At 57.3% G+C, this 14,488-nt stretch overlaps 1 protein-coding gene across 3 annotated transcripts; it reads right to left on the bottom strand.

Moving 5' to 3' along the window:
• Position 1: 1 nt before the first annotated feature.
• On the bottom strand, positions 2 to 13,867 carry TMEM132A (transmembrane protein 132A). Of its 3 annotated transcripts, none has more exons than XM_005226858.3 (11): positions 13,630 to 13,867; positions 10,876 to 11,090; positions 10,450 to 10,668; positions 9,208 to 9,539; positions 7,035 to 7,184; positions 5,837 to 6,035; positions 5,611 to 5,754; positions 3,919 to 4,121; positions 2,322 to 2,598; positions 1,723 to 1,914; positions 2 to 1,298 (listed from the first exon to the last, which is right to left on the bottom strand). In XM_005226858.3, exons 1-11 carry the CDS (start codon positions 13,727 to 13,729, stop codon positions 234 to 236), a joined length of 3,096 nt encoding a protein of 1,031 aa, XP_005226915.1. In that variant the 5' UTR covers positions 13,730 to 13,867; the 3' UTR covers positions 2 to 233.
• Between the last annotated feature and the right edge of the window lie 621 nt (positions 13,868 to 14,488).

The following is a 14,488-nucleotide window of genomic DNA, read 5'->3' as shown; positions in this document are numbered from 1 at the left end:
CTGGAGTCTCCTTCTCAGTTTATTCCGACGTTAGGATGAAATGGTTCTCATAAATAAGGGCCACGAGCCCTTCCTCACGACCACGGTCCATGACAAGGGGCAGGGCAGAGGGGGCCTGGGTGGGAGTCCCGGCAAGGGGCCAGGCAGGGACTCAGATCAACAAGCACCAGAGGATGAACGGGAGGCTGCCCGGGCTGGAGGCCCACGGCGCCGGGCCAGGCAGGCTGGGAGGGTCAGGAGCTGCCCCGGATCCGCTCCATGTAGCTGCGCAGCTCCTCAGGGTCTTTCAGCCCCATGTCCTCACACACCCAGCGGATGTCCTCCTCGCCCGCCACCAGGATGGACTGCACGGCCGGAGCCCCCACCGGCTCCTCGGGCAGCTGGGCCGGGGGCGCTGGCGCAAACGTCACAAATTCCACACGCTTCCTCCGCCCCCCGGCTTCCTTCCTGGCCAGGGTGCCCGAGGAGCTGGTGGTGGCCCCAGTAGGAGGAGCCTGGGCCTGGGCCTGGGCCAGGGTCAGGGCCTCTCCTCCTCCCCCACTCTCACAGGGGCAGCCCCCCTCCCCCTTGGGTGGGCCAGGAGACTGCCGGTCCAGCTGGCGACTCAGTTCCTCCTGGTCGGTGCCCAGCCAGACCCAGTTGTGGGGCTGGGGGGAGGCAGGGTCAGTGGCACCGTCGGGAGGCTCCTTGCGCTGGTAGCGCAGCACAAAGACCACGCCATTGACCAGGAAGATGAGGATGGCCAGACAGAAGATGCCCAGAAGGGCATACATGCCCAGCTCTAGGTCAGTGACCCGCTGAGGGGCGGGGACCATCTCCTCCTCTCCCTCCTCCTCCTCCTCCTCCCTAGCTTCTGCCTCTTCCTTCCTGGCCTCCTCCTCTGTCTGCTCGAACTTGCCCCTCACATCCCCACTGCCCCCCATGCTGCCTGCTGCCCACCGTCCTCCACCCACGCTGGCTCCTGGGGCTGGCGATGAGCTCCGAGCTGGGCTGGATGGGAGGGCAGGGGCTGAGGTGGGAGCAGGGGGCAGCCCCAGCCAGGCAGTGCCAGAGGCCAGGGGCACACGGTGGCGGCCACGGCGGCAGGGCTCTGGGGGGTGCAGAGCCACGTGCAGGGGCAGCCCCTCGGTGCCCGCCCCACTCACCACTACCCGGAGTTGGGCACCCTGCTCCTCAGCTGGCAGCACGGCACCGGGCTCCTCAGCTGAGACGGACAGTCCCAGGTCATGGTGGTCGTAGAGCTCGGCGGGGGCCAGGGTGTGGTCAGAGAAGGACAGCCACAGGGAGAGGGCCACCTCCTGTGGGGCACACAGACACGGGCAGAGACATGCGAGGGCACGCACGCACGCATGCACACAGAGACCACTCCCACGGACACAGGCCACATGGAGGAGAAGAGACCAGAGAGAAAACAGACACAGGCAGAGAGGGACAAGACACAGGGAGAGAGGGGACATGCGTCAATCACCTGTCTGCTACTCGGCTCAGGGTCTGAGTCATCAGGAGGGTCCTCAGTTAGAGCCCTCTAATAACCTCCCACTGCCACACTCCAGCCAGCCACTGCTTGATCACCACCAGCCGCAGAGTGCTCACTACCTTACAGGGAGTCCGTCCTCATCCTGAAAACCCTAAGGTGAAGGGTGGAGGTACCTCCCATCCCTCTGGTTATCAACCCCCAGCTGGAGATGTCGACCTCAACCCCCTGACCCCGCAGCGTGTCACCTGCTTTGGGGCGGGAAGGGCGGACTGCGCCCAGCACGTGGCTGTGACCTCCCCCGGGTGGGCAGTGCCCCGGCTTAGGGCCAGTGAGATGCCCATCACTGGCTGCACTCGCAGCTCCAGCACCGAGACCTTGTCATCCGTCACAGCCAGCGCCTGCTCCCCGAGGATGGAGTCAGACAATGGGGAGCGCACCTGAGGGTGAGAGGGAGTTGGAAGTGGGGAAGAGTTATCACCCACAGACAGCCTCTCCCCTCTGAGAGCCCAGCACCCCTACGGAGGGATCTGGTTTATGAGCTAGGCAGCTTTCCCACTTTCTGCACCGCAACCACACACCTTATACATACCTGGACCACAATCCCACTCCTAAGGGACAGTTCCCTCCTCTCTCAAGACCTGGCCCCCTACACCCAACCCCCGCCCTTCATACTTTAAGGACTTCGCCCCCATTCATTACACGGCCGCCCTATTTTGACCCAATCCCCCATCCCCAGGGCTCATACTTCCCCAGGTGCACTCTGGGCCCTTCCGACACTCTTCGCACCTGCCCATTAATATTCTGGGAGTCACCTCCATACACCCTTTTCGGGGCGTCTGCTCACCTCGATGGAGGTGACACCGGGCTCCCGACCCACCAGGACCCGGCCTCCCTCCAGCGAGGCTACGCGCGGGTCTTGCACGCGAGCGTGCGGCGCCACGAGGTGGGACACGTCCAGCAGCCAGTCCGGACCGAGCAGATGGGTGAGGCGGCGGCCGCCGTCCAGCGGATGGGCCGCGAAAGGGACGAGGAAGCGCACGCCGGCACGCTGGTACTGCAGGCGGCAGCCGCGGGCGCGCCGCTCCGCTTCCTCTACCCCCGCAGCCTCTGGCTCCCGCGCCCTGAGGGAAAGGGCGGCCGGGGGAAGGGGCGTCAGCGCGGGCTCCGCCCCCTCGCTGGCCGAGGGCCCCGCCCACGAGAGGCCCCGCCTCCAGGTGGGGGACAGGTTATCCAAGCCCTGCCCACAGTCGCGCCTCAGTGGTCAGGTCCTTCCACCTGCTGGCGCTGAGTTCAGTCCCCTCTGGCTCCTAATTGGAACTCTTTGACTATGCATGAGGCGAGGGGAAACAGTGACAGACTTTATTTTGGGGAGTTCCAAAATCACCGCAGATGGTGACTGCAGCCATGAAATTAAAAGATGCTTATTCCTTGGAAGAAAAGTTATGACCAACCTAGACTGCATATTAAAAAGCAGAGACATCACTTTGCCAACTAAGGTCCGTCTAGTCAAGGCTATGGTTTTTCCAGTAGTCATGTATGGATGTAAGAGGTGGACTATAAAGAAAGCTGAGCGTCGAAGAATTGATGCTCTTGAACCGTGGTGTTGGACAAGACTCTTGAGAGTCCCTTGGACTGCAAGGAGATCCAACCAGTCCATCCTAAAGGAAATCAGTCCTGAATATTCATTGGAAGGACTGATGTTGAAGCTGAAACGCCAACATTTTGGCCACCTGATGCAAAGAACTGACTCATTTGAAAAGACCCTGAAGCTGGGAAAGATTGAAGGCAGGAGGAGAAGGGGACGACAGAGGATGAGATGGTTGGATGGCATCACCGACTCAATGGACATGAGTTTGAGTAAACTCCAGGAATTGGTGATGGACAGGGAGGCCCAGTGTGCTGCAGTCCATGAGATTGCAAAGAGTCAGACACGACTGAGCAACTGAACTGAACTGAGGCGAGGGACGCTCTTTTATTGGAGGAGACCTACTAGTGCTCCATCTCTAGAGGGCCTAGGGGGACAGATTCCTGAGGCCTGAGGCCCCCTCACCCTTGGGCTCTGGGAAGATCCCCTCAATAGTTACTGAGCTAGGTGCTACCTTGAGGACACAGCAGGGAACACAATAGACAAAGCCCTCACCTTCGAGGGGAGGAATGCGGAGGGGGATAATCAGACCACAAACAAAATTAACCTGATCACGCGGTGTGTTAGAAGTGATATGTACTATTAAAGAGGCAGGGAAGGAAGAGAAGAGTGGAGGTCAGCAGTTACAAACAGCGGTCAGAACCTGTGTGAAGGGCAGGAAGGGGCAGAAGGAACCGCAGACCACAGGGCAGTTTTGCCAATTCGGGTTTATGGCGGTATCCCGCCCCACTCCCCGCACGCTCAGTCCCAGAGGGACTTCGCCAAGGCCAGCCAGCTTCCCCAGGGCTCCACTCACCCTTCCGCTGGGCCGGGTACCCTCCAGCCTCGGACCTGCTCGAGGGTGGTGTCAGTCACTTCGATGCGCAGGGGCAGCAGCGGGGCCCACACGGTCATCCGAAGCGAGGCCCGCAGCCGGCGCCACCAGAAATCCACCCGCACCCCCAGAGCGCCCCGGCTCTCCTTGCCAGACACAAACACAGCATCACAGGCCTCTGACACCTGTGGAAGGGCAGAGGGCAGGGGGTGGGCTTAGCCACAGCGGACAGGCGCAGACCAGACAGTATTCCTGACTCCTACCCGTAAGAAAGGGTAAGGCTGAAATTCATTCTGTATTCTACTATAAGGTATGGCTTCCCTGAGATTTTCCCATGCAGCCAAGATCCATTGCCCAGGGAGGTACCGCCCTTCCCTGAGTTTACCTGGGGCTGTTGGGGAAACTGGCTTTTTGCATACAACGAAATTTTTCCACCAGCAGGTAAGGGTTTGAATGCACAAGTTTGGCTCCTCATTAGTGCTTTGGTAGACAAAGGGTAAGGGCAAGGCAGGCCTATCTACCCAAGGACTCTCAGGTAGGAACCACTTACATAATGCTACCTGGCACAGGTAGCAAAGAACACCTTCACTCAGGCAGCCAGGATTTAGGAAGTAAAGCCTCTGGGCTTCCCCCTCTTAGAACTTTGATTGGGAAACGTTGCCCTGCCTTTTTTTTTTAAACCTCACAGATTATTTCAAGGCTCCAATAATGATAATTATTCTACAACAGAGGATGAGATGATTGGATGGCATCACTGATTCAATAGACATGAGTGAGCGAACTCTGGGAGATGGTGAAGGACAGGGAAGCCCAGTGTGCTACAGTCCATGGGGTGGCAGAGAGCTGGACACGACTGAGCAACTGAACAACAACAAATGTAACAGCAGCAGCTGCTGGTGTTTCAGCCCCTGCTTTGCTGAATACAGTCCTAGAGTGCCTTTTTTTTTCTTTTTTGATGTGGACCATTTTAAAGTCTTTATTGAATTTGTTATAATCCTGCTTCTGTTTTATATTTTGGTTTTTTGGCCAGGAGGCATGTGGGATCTTGGCTCCCTGACCAGGGATCAAACCCACACCCCCTGCATTGCAAAGAGAAGTCTTACCCACTGGGCCACCCAGGAAGTCCCTCTTAGAGTGCTTTTAATTCTTACAACATCCTTAAAATATATTTTCATTTTAAAACTTAGGAAACAGAGGCTCAGAGAAGTTGAGATTTGCCCACAGTCACACAGCTAGTTGATAACAAAGATGGGTTTCAAATGAAAACTTTCCCACTGTAAAGTACATGCTCTTAACCCTCCCATGTCAGTTCATCTGCCAATGTAGTAATGAATGGGAAAATGCCTGAGTTGGGGGCTTTGGGGTAGTACAGCTCCCACTTGACTCTGGAGAGAGTTGGTGGGACCAGAGCTGTGGTTCCCCTCATGAGGTCCCTGGTATCAAGAAGAAGCTGCTCTCTGGGACTCCCTGGGCGGTCCAGTGGTTAACACTCCATGCTGCCAATGCAGGGTCCACAGGTTCAGTTCCTGGTCAGGGAACTAAGATCCCACATGCTGTGCAGGGTGGCCAAAAGATTGAAAAAAAGAAAAAGAAGCTGTTCTCTTGGGGACCTGATTGGGGAAGGAGGAATGCTGCGTGTGCATCAAGCAGGTACAGCCCCCACGTGCCACTCACCTGCAGGACCTGTGTGTTGGCCGACTCGCAGCCGATGTGCTCTGTCACCTCCACCAGAGCTCCGCCACTGTCCACCGTGACAAGGCGCACAGGGATGCGCCTCGGCACACCAGTCAACGGTGCTGTGTTCACGAGCTCCTCAGCCTGGGGGTGCAGCAGAGGCTCAGCCCCAAGCTCTCCACCTCTTCGCCCCCAGCCTGGCCGGGAAGAGCTGTGGACCCCTTACCTTGGCCAGTGGGACGAGGGCTCTTATGTCCTGCTCCGACACCAGGATCTCCCACACCATTTTGTCCTTCTCTGCTTCGGGGGCCTGGCCTGGGTACTCCAGCTGCCAGGTGACAGGGCGAGTGACCGCCACGCCCCCACTAGTGCCATTCTCCACCAAAAAGTCCACCCACAGGAACTCGGACAGTTCAAGGGGGCTGCTGGCCAAAAGAGAGAGAATCTGAGTGCTTGCTAGCAGTCAGGTGTTGTCATGAGCACTTCCTGTCTTGGTGAGGTCGGTCCTATGATTATCCCCATTTTACAGATGAGGAAACTGAGGTACAGAGGTTATATAACTTGCCCAAGGTCATGCAGTGAAAAGTGGCAGAGCTGGAATGAAACCTAACCATCCTGGCTCCAGAGTCCCAGTTCTTATCTGCTCAAGATCCAAGTAGCCACTTTACCAACCCCAGGGAGGCTTGCTAATCTCTGCCTTCCATAGCTGTCAGGGTGGCATAAAACACCAAGGAAGAAGATTCACTTCCAGGACTGGCACTCAACCCCTGAATTATAAAGAACCTCACAGCTTCCTTTGATCAAGCACCTACTATGTGCCAGAAACTGGCCTAGAAACTTGCTGTGCAGTACCTTATTTTCATAAACTATAAGGGGTGTATTGTTATGTCCATTTCACAGGTGAGGAAACAGAGGCTGGGGTGGGAATGGGGGAGGTGGGCTTCACTGGCTTGCCTAAGATATTTATCCAAAAAGTGTCAGAACTAGAATTCAAACAGAGGCTACAAAGTCCAAGGCCTTGACCCAGACACAGGACATGAATAAGGAGTTCATAAGTGTTTAAGAACTGCAGCTGGGCTTTGGGGGAAATATTAACAGCCTGGAAAAATGAACACATGTAGTGGGAGTGGGAGATGGGGTAGTGGCTGTGAGGGTTGTGACTGGGTGACCAGGACAGGTTGATGTCACCTGGAATAAGACTCACAGATACTGTACCTGGCATGTGCCAAAAGATGGATAAATAGTAGCTGAGTGAAGGAAAGATATCTGTTTTGTGCTGCTTCCTTGAAGGAGACTGACTGCTCTTGTGCCTGACTACATGTGAATACAGGGGGCCGCGTGGCAGCCTCCTCCCCTCCAGCCCCATAAATCTGCCCACTTGCACTCTAGGACCATCCCTCCCCTCATGGAAAGAAAGTACCCACCTGGAATTTGGCTCCACTGGCCCGACTCGATGGCAGGTGATGAGCGTGGTGTGGTGCTTGGAGCCCTTGAAGCGTTCCAGCTTGGTAGTCCAGAGGGTGGGCTGGGCTAGGCGGGCAGCCATCACGTGCAGCCCCTTCTTTACCTTAATCCTGGGGGAGGGGACACAGGTACAATTTGTCATGGGTCGGGTGGTGTATGTTGAAGTGTGGGCTGGATTGGAGCAGGAAGATAAGGAGCTCTGGTCTGAATCTTCTCCTCACCACCCTCCAACCCAGGGGGACCCATCTCCATGCAGGTCCTGTCTGTCACACAGCTCTCCTCATTCACAGAGCACTTATGACTCCCCACGGTCCACAAGGTCAAGTCTTAGCCTGGCATCTGAGGCCCTCTAGGGTTGGTCGGTCCAGTCTCATCTTCGGTTGTGACATCTCTCCATTGCGCCCTTAGCTTCAGCTGCTCCCAAAGTACACATCCACCATGCCCCTTCCTGCCTCTAGCCTTTGCTCAAGCTGTGCCTTCAGCCTGGTCTGCCCTTCCTTCCTTAATTCTTTTTTAAAAAAATATTTATTTATTTATGCTGCACTGGATCTTAGCTGGGCTTCCCTGGTGGCTCAGATGGTAAAGAATCTGCCTGCAATGTGGGAGACCTGGGTTCGATCCCTAGGTTGGGAAGATCCCCTAGGAATCCCCTAGGATCCCCTAGGAAGGCATGGTAACCCACTCCAGTATTCTTGCCTGGAGAATCCCCATGGACAGAGGAGTCTGGCGGGCTATATATTCCATGGGGTTGCAAAGAGTTGGACAGGACTGAGCGACTAAGCACAGCACAGCAGGTTCTGGATTGTAGCATGCAGGATCTTCGATCTTCATTGTGGCATGTGGAATCTTTAGTTTCAGCCTGCGATCTCTTTTACTTGTGGCATGAGGGATCTAGTTCCCTGACCAGGGATGGAACCCAGGCCCCCTACATTGGGAGCATGGAATCTTAGCCACTGGACCACCAGGGAAGTCCCTGCCCTTCCTCTTTTCACCTGCTCATTCTTCAAGCCTCCAGCAACACAGATACCATTTTCTTTAAAAAGCTTTCCTGGTGACAGGATGAATTTCCCCTGCCTCCCGGAGAAGGCAATGGCAACCCACTCCAGTACTCTTGCCTGGAAAATCCCATGGGCGGAGGAGCCTAGTAGGCTGCAGTCCATGGGGTCGAGAAGAGTCTGACACGACTGAGCGACTTCACTCTCACTTTTCACTTTCATGCATTGGAGAAGGAAATGGCAACCCACTCCAGTGTTCTTGCCTGGAGAATCCCAGGGATGGGGGAGCCTGGTGGACTGCTGTCTCTGGGGTCGCACAGAGTCGGACACGACTGAAGCAACTTAGCAGCAGCCGCTGCAGCAGCAGCCACCCTCTAACCCCTGCCCCTGCAGAGCTGGGTATGGTATGATCCAGTCCATGTCCATGCAGCCCCCTTCCCTACCACTAGGGGTCCCTCAGGACATGGGGGAACCGGGCCTTGCTCTATCCTGAGCTCCAGAGTGGAGACACAGGGCTTGGCATCTTTTAAGTCTAGGAAAGATCTAATGATGGTGCCAGTAAGCAGAAGAGAGGGAGAGACACAGGGGTGGGACACACGCAAACAATAACAGCGGGGTGGGGGAATGGCTGGGGCGGAGTGGGGAGGCCTTCCTAAAGAAAGGTACATGAAAAGGAGGGCCTTTGTATGGGAAGGAACCAACTCTGTCCAAAGGCTAAGGACCATGGTGAGGTGGCCAGCGGGAAAAGATGTAGATGAATGGGACTGGGGCAAATACCTCTCCTGGGGCATCCAAGCATTAACCACCCCCAGGCACCACATTTCCCAGTTTCTAAGTCCTCTTCCTGTTTCCCCTCCCTGGAGACACAATTGTGGGCAACGTTAGCTGCACCGGACCAAGGAGTCTCAGAAAAGTGCTGGGGGGAGGGGAGCTTCCTACTTCCAATTCTAAGTTCAAGGTCCTGCCCAATGGCAGGGTCCTGCCTGCTACCAGTGCCTAGCCTGGAGGGGGTTTGATGGACCCATGTTTTGCAGAAGTCAGGGATTCCATAAGGACCCCAAGAAGAGGGGGCACCTGCCCAGTCTTCCTGCAGAAGTTCCCTGCCTCTGACCCATCCCCAGGGACACAGGCAGCTCACCGCAGGGTCAGGACACCAGCTGTGAAGTTGTGCCGAAGCAGGAGGGTGGCGCTGAAGAGCTGGCCGGGCCGCACAGGCACGTCAGGCACCCGCAGAGTCACTGCCTCATCCAGGGGCACCTCTTGGTGCTGTGGGGGGTCCGCTGGGCGCAGCTCCACACTGCCCACTGGGAGTGCCTGCTCCCCGGGGTCTTCCTCCCCGCCGGGGCCACAGCCCCCAGGACCCTCAGCTGCTGGCTCCAGCGTGTAGGCCAGCTCTGCCCGGGTGGCCGAGCCCTGGGAGAACCAGTGTGAAGGGAACTCCAGCTCCACCACGCAGGCGCCCAGGGATGGCTGCCAAGACACAACAGCCATGGTCAGAGTGGTGGGGGAGGGGAGCCCCAGCACCCGTCCTCTGGCAGGAAACCCAGAGCTGAAGGGGTCCACGAATACAGGGCCAGCATGGGCCAGAGACGCCAGCAGGTGACACGCCAGCTGGTGACACGACAGGCTAGGTCTTAGAACACGTCCCATTGGCCACTTTTCTACCTTTGGGAACATTCTTATTCCAAAGTGAACCAGCCTCAATACCTCCCCCTGATCATGCCCCGGACTGCCCTGACTACAGCTCAGGCTTCTCAGAACCCACAGCCCACAGAACACCTCTCCCCAGTGGAATCCCATGCTAGGCTGCAAAAGAGGGGAAATTGCAACAATAAAAGCAATACTAGCAATAATATAAACACTCGCTGAGGGATTGCTCTTGTGCCAGGCATTGTGCCAAAAGCTATTCTTGCATCTGTCTCATTTATTCTTTTTTTTTTTTTAATTACTATTTCTGTTTTGTTTTGGCTGCACCACACTTCACAGCATGTGGGATCCTAGTTCCCTGACCAAGAATCAAACCTGTGCCTCCTGCATTAGAAGGGCAGAGTCTTAACCACTGGACCACCAGGGAAGTCCTCATCTCATTTCTTTATTCCAGCTCCATATGAGGTAAGAATTGCTATTATCTCCTTTTACTGATGAAGAAACTGAACCTCAGAGAGATTAAGTTACTTGCCCAAAGTCATGTACAATAGACTGAACTCCTCAAGGGGCCCCAAATAACAGGGCCCTGTGAGAGCTAGCAGAGTAGGAATGGAATCGGGTGGTCTGTGACCCCCAAACCTCCCAGAAGTGGTGAGCCCTCTCTTTCCTATTCTGGGATCACCTTCTGGCGGGCACAGCAGCAGGGCCAACCCAGGTGGGGGCCCCCACTCACCTGGAAGCGGCAGGCTCGGTGAGCAGTGCCTGCTGGGTGTGTGGCATGGAGCCGGGCGCAGGGCAGGCTGCCAGGCCCTGGGGGCCAATCCTGCCCTCTGAGGTGGAAGAGGACACGGGCGTGGGGCTCTGCTGGAGTCACGGCCGCTTCCACTGACACGGCCCTCACGTCCCATGGGACTGGCCGTTGGTGTGGCTCAGTGACCCGAGGAGGGACCACCTGGAGGGAGAATGGGGGTGCTCAACAAAACAGGGGGTGGGGGGAAGCGAAACCTCAGGCTAGTAAGAGAGAGCCTTGATGGGTCTCCTTCTCCCCCTCTGGAAAAGGGGGAGCGCGGCTAGGGCTGTGGAAGGGCCCTGAGCCACACACAGCAGACCTCGGCTCTGAGTCCCGGTAGCCCAGGAGTCTCTGGTGGTACCTCCTTACCTGCTGAGTGGCGAAGGGTGGGTAGGAGGCCCGGAGAAGTGGCTGGGCCCTGGGCCAGGGCTGCAGGAGCAGAAAGGTCTCAGATCGGGAGCCCAGAGAGGAGTTGGCAGGGGGGTAGCGGCCCACCTGCTGCACACGGAAGTGCTCAGGGGCATCCAGGAGTCCCAGGGCTGCCGGCAGGTAGACTGGGTCCAGGGGGTCCTGGTCACAGTCCACTAAGGAGGGAGAAGGGGTAGGGGTCGTGGCAGCTTTAGAGCGGGCAGGGGCTGAACCCAGCTTTGTCCCAGGGCAGAGCAGTCATGGGAGGTGGAGGAAGAAAAGGGTTGTGAGTCCCATTCTCCCAGGATGTTGGAGTGGGGATCTCCCCATTTCACAGGTAGCGGGGGCCAGGATTTGAATCTCCATCCAGGACTGACTGCCAGCTTCTGAGTCACTCCTGCCTTCCACAGACCCAAGCCTTCCTCCCACCAGCAGAACCTTCTCAATGTCTCCTCTTCCCCCACCCACTCCTGCCCTCTACCTACCTGCCTCTGACACCAAGGCATTTGTGTGACACCAAGCCCTCCCCAGACAGGGTCCATGTGATAATAAAAGATGGTGACGAGGTGAGCTTTGTAGAATTAGAGACCCTTCCTCTGCCCCCTGGGTCCTTGGCAAGACTTGGCTGGGCATCCACCCTCGCTGCCACTGTGTCATCACCATGGCAACCTTACACTGGTTTCCCAAACTTGCTCCTTTCTATGCCATCCCAACCGGGTATTGGAGTACAAGCCCAGAATGGGGTAGGGGGCAGGAACCCTACGGAAGCCTGGGGAGAGAGTCAAAGTAGTCAACACTCAAAAGGGCAAAGGACCCCTCTAGCTAGCCTTAATAATAATTTTTTGAAAGTTATCTGTGTGCAAGTTACTATTTTAAATGCTGTGCATATGTTAACGCTTCCGTGTTCTGTAATAGCTCTGAGAACTAGGTTTATTACTATTAATGCCATTTTATGGTTGTAGAAAATGAAGTTGAGAGGTTCAGGGACTGGCCTGGGGTTCCATATCTGAAGCGTGGTAGAGTTGGGAGTCAAAGAGCCCAGCTACCCACCATTACACACCCTGTCTCTCCACCCCCCCCTCTCTCCACCCTGGGCTGCTTTCCACTGCGCCCCTGCGGGCTTCACTCCCTAGACTGTATAGGTCTCTTGTCCTCGCCTCCCTCCTCCTTGAATGTGAATGTTGCCTCCTTCTTTAGGAAGCCCTCCTTGATTGCTTGCTCTCTCACCCTGGCTTCCTCCTCTGATTTAGTTTTCTTGTCTGTTGACCAGGGGGCTTGTCACACTCATCCCAGAATCCCCCATTCCTGGAGAGGATGATCTGGGAACCTGAAGTAAAAGTCCCTCAGTCCTGTCTGACTCTTTTCAATCCCATGGACTATAGTCCATGGAATTCTCCAGGCCAGAATACTGGAGTGGGTAGCCTTTCCCTTCTCCAAGGGATCTTCCCTTGGAAAACCAACCCAGGGATCAAATCCAGGGCTCCCGCACAGCAGGAGGATTCTTTACCAGCTGAGCCACAAGGGAAGCCCTCTGGGAACCTGGAGACCTGCATTTATGTCCTAACTCTGCCTTGATGAAGCTTGGGTCAGTATGCTCCTCACCTGTAGAAGGAGCATTTAGTGACATGGTAGCCAGAGGAGGGCTTTGTAAACCGGTGGCACATTGTCTGGAGGAGGGGTTGTTGCTGCTGCATAATAGATGTGACAAGCCTTTCCTCTTCTCTCAGTGTGAGGGGTTATTAGGGCTCCTGCTGGGTCCCCAGGGAGGGGAGCAGGTGGCTGAAAGGAGCCCTAGAGCCAGTTCACTCTCAGCCCCACTGCTGGGATGGGGGACTGGATGGTTTCAACCTCCTTCAAGACCCTTCCCTCCAAGCAGCCTGTGGTGAGAAGCTTCACTCCTCCCTCCCCAAGTGTAACAGGTGAGTGACTGTGGCTCCCTGGGGTCAGACCCTGGCTTCTGGTCCTCTTGTCTACTCCACTGCCTGGATAATTACAACATGCTCTTGTGGCCTGACTCCCACGGACTCCCATCACTCAGAGTTCAGCTCTCTTGTGAGGGAGGGGGGCGGGGGCAGAAAATGTCTCACTATCCCCCGCTCTCTCTGGCATCATCCACCTAGCAGCCTCCGTCCACGCCAGGGGCAGCCTGACTCCCACCTCTGGGGTCCAGGGGAGGCTCTGCCCCTCCTCCAGGGATCCCCATACTCAGTAAGGCATGGATGGGGCAACCCCTGGAGACTCCAAGGTCAGAGAGCTCCTTGGCGCAGGGGGAAGGCAGTGAGGATCTCTCAGGTTCTGGGCAGAGGGGAGGGGGCTAGGAGCCACAGGGCTACAGCTCTCTGGACGGCCAATTAGGGAGGTGGTGCGTGCGAGGCAGGGGGCAACCAGGTTAGACGTCCCGGCTGGAGGGGAAGCTCGCGGAAGGTGCGGGGACTCGGCGAGGGTGGGAGGATGACGCGCAAGAGCCCGGGGACCGTGCTGGTCGTGGACCAGGAAGGAATTGCCAGGTTATGCAAGTGAGGGAAGCAACGGAGGCCCGCGGCTGGGGGCCAGATCCCGGGGGTGAGACCTCTCCACCCTCCGGGCACGCTGCCGAGCGACCCGGCTCGGGGCTTCGTCCCAGAACTCGTAGACTCCCGGCTCCCGAGCATCCCTCGTCCCCGGCCTCAGTTTGGGCCCGGCTGCCCCTCGCCCCGCCCTGTCCCTCCCGCTGACCTCTCACGATGTCCAGGGCGAAGGCCACCAGGAGGCAGAGCCAGGGGCCGCGGGGCCCCCGGGGAGCCGCGGCCGTGCGCCCCGCCATCCAGGCGCACATCCTTCCCAAGGAAGGCGGGGACTAGGCGGGCGGCTCAGGTGGCCGCGGTCCGCCCGGCATCTCCCGGCCGGGTGAGTCCCCGGTGCTGCCTGCGCGTTCGCAGGTCCGCCCGCCCGGCGGCTGCAGTTCCCAGACAATGGAGCGGAGCCGGAGCTGGAGCAGGAGGGTGGGAGGGAGCGAGCGCGGCTCGCGGGCTGCCCCTCGGCCCCGCCGGGTCCTAGTGCCCCGCGGATCCCGATCCCAGAGCGCCTCCTTGATAGAGGCTGGCCAGAAGGCCACTTCCCTGGGGGCTGATTTGGCTGTGCCAAGGGACAGGATGAAGTGTTCAGTTCGATCCCTCTCTGGGAAGCTCCTGATCAAGGAGGAAAGAGCCACGTCCTCTGCTTCATCCCCACTCCACAAGCAGCTCACCTGTAAAGGCATCTGACACCCGAACCAGAATTCAGGGATATAAGGAACCGAGCTCAAGGGTGGAGAGGGGATTAAAGAGGGCCCATAGGGCCAGGGGACCACTGCCTGGGTGCATGCAGCCCCATCCCTGCGGGAAGCCTGTGGGCCTAGAAGTGTGAGGGAGGAGCCCCAGGGAGAAGGCCTGCCTCCCAGCTTCCTGGCCCAGCTTCCTCAGCCAAGCAGTGTTGGGAGTAAGCGGTCTACAGCAGGGCACCTGGCTGCACATTAGCCTTTCCTGGGCAGTTTAAAAAGGAAAACCCACACCAGGACCCCTCCAGGAAATAACTGATCCATTCCATGGGCCGGGTT

This window comes from Bos taurus, chromosome 29 (genome assembly GCF_002263795.3).
Source record: "Bos taurus isolate L1 Dominette 01449 registration number 42190680 breed Hereford chromosome 29, ARS-UCD2.0, whole genome shotgun sequence".
NCBI lineage: Eukaryota > Metazoa > Chordata > Mammalia > Artiodactyla > Bovidae > Bos > Bos taurus.
The sequence above is the reverse complement of the archived record's forward strand: the minus strand, read 5'-3'. Positions and strand labels throughout refer to the sequence as shown.

Bases quoted from the DNA above. Each gene is read 5' to 3' on its own strand.
- TMEM132A (XM_005226858.3), bottom strand. From the start codon at position 13,729: ATGTGCGCCTGGATGGCGGGGCGCACGGCCGCGGCTCCCCGGGGGCCC. The intron at 6,036-7,034 runs GTGGGTACTTTC...TCTTTTGGCCAG, and splicing joins CCAGTGGAGCCAAATTCCAG to CAGCCCCCTTGAACTGTCCG. The intron at 2,599-3,918 runs GTGAGTGGAGCC...CCTTTCCCTCAG, and splicing joins GTACCCGGCCCAGCGGAAGG to GGCGCGGGAGCCAGAGGCTG.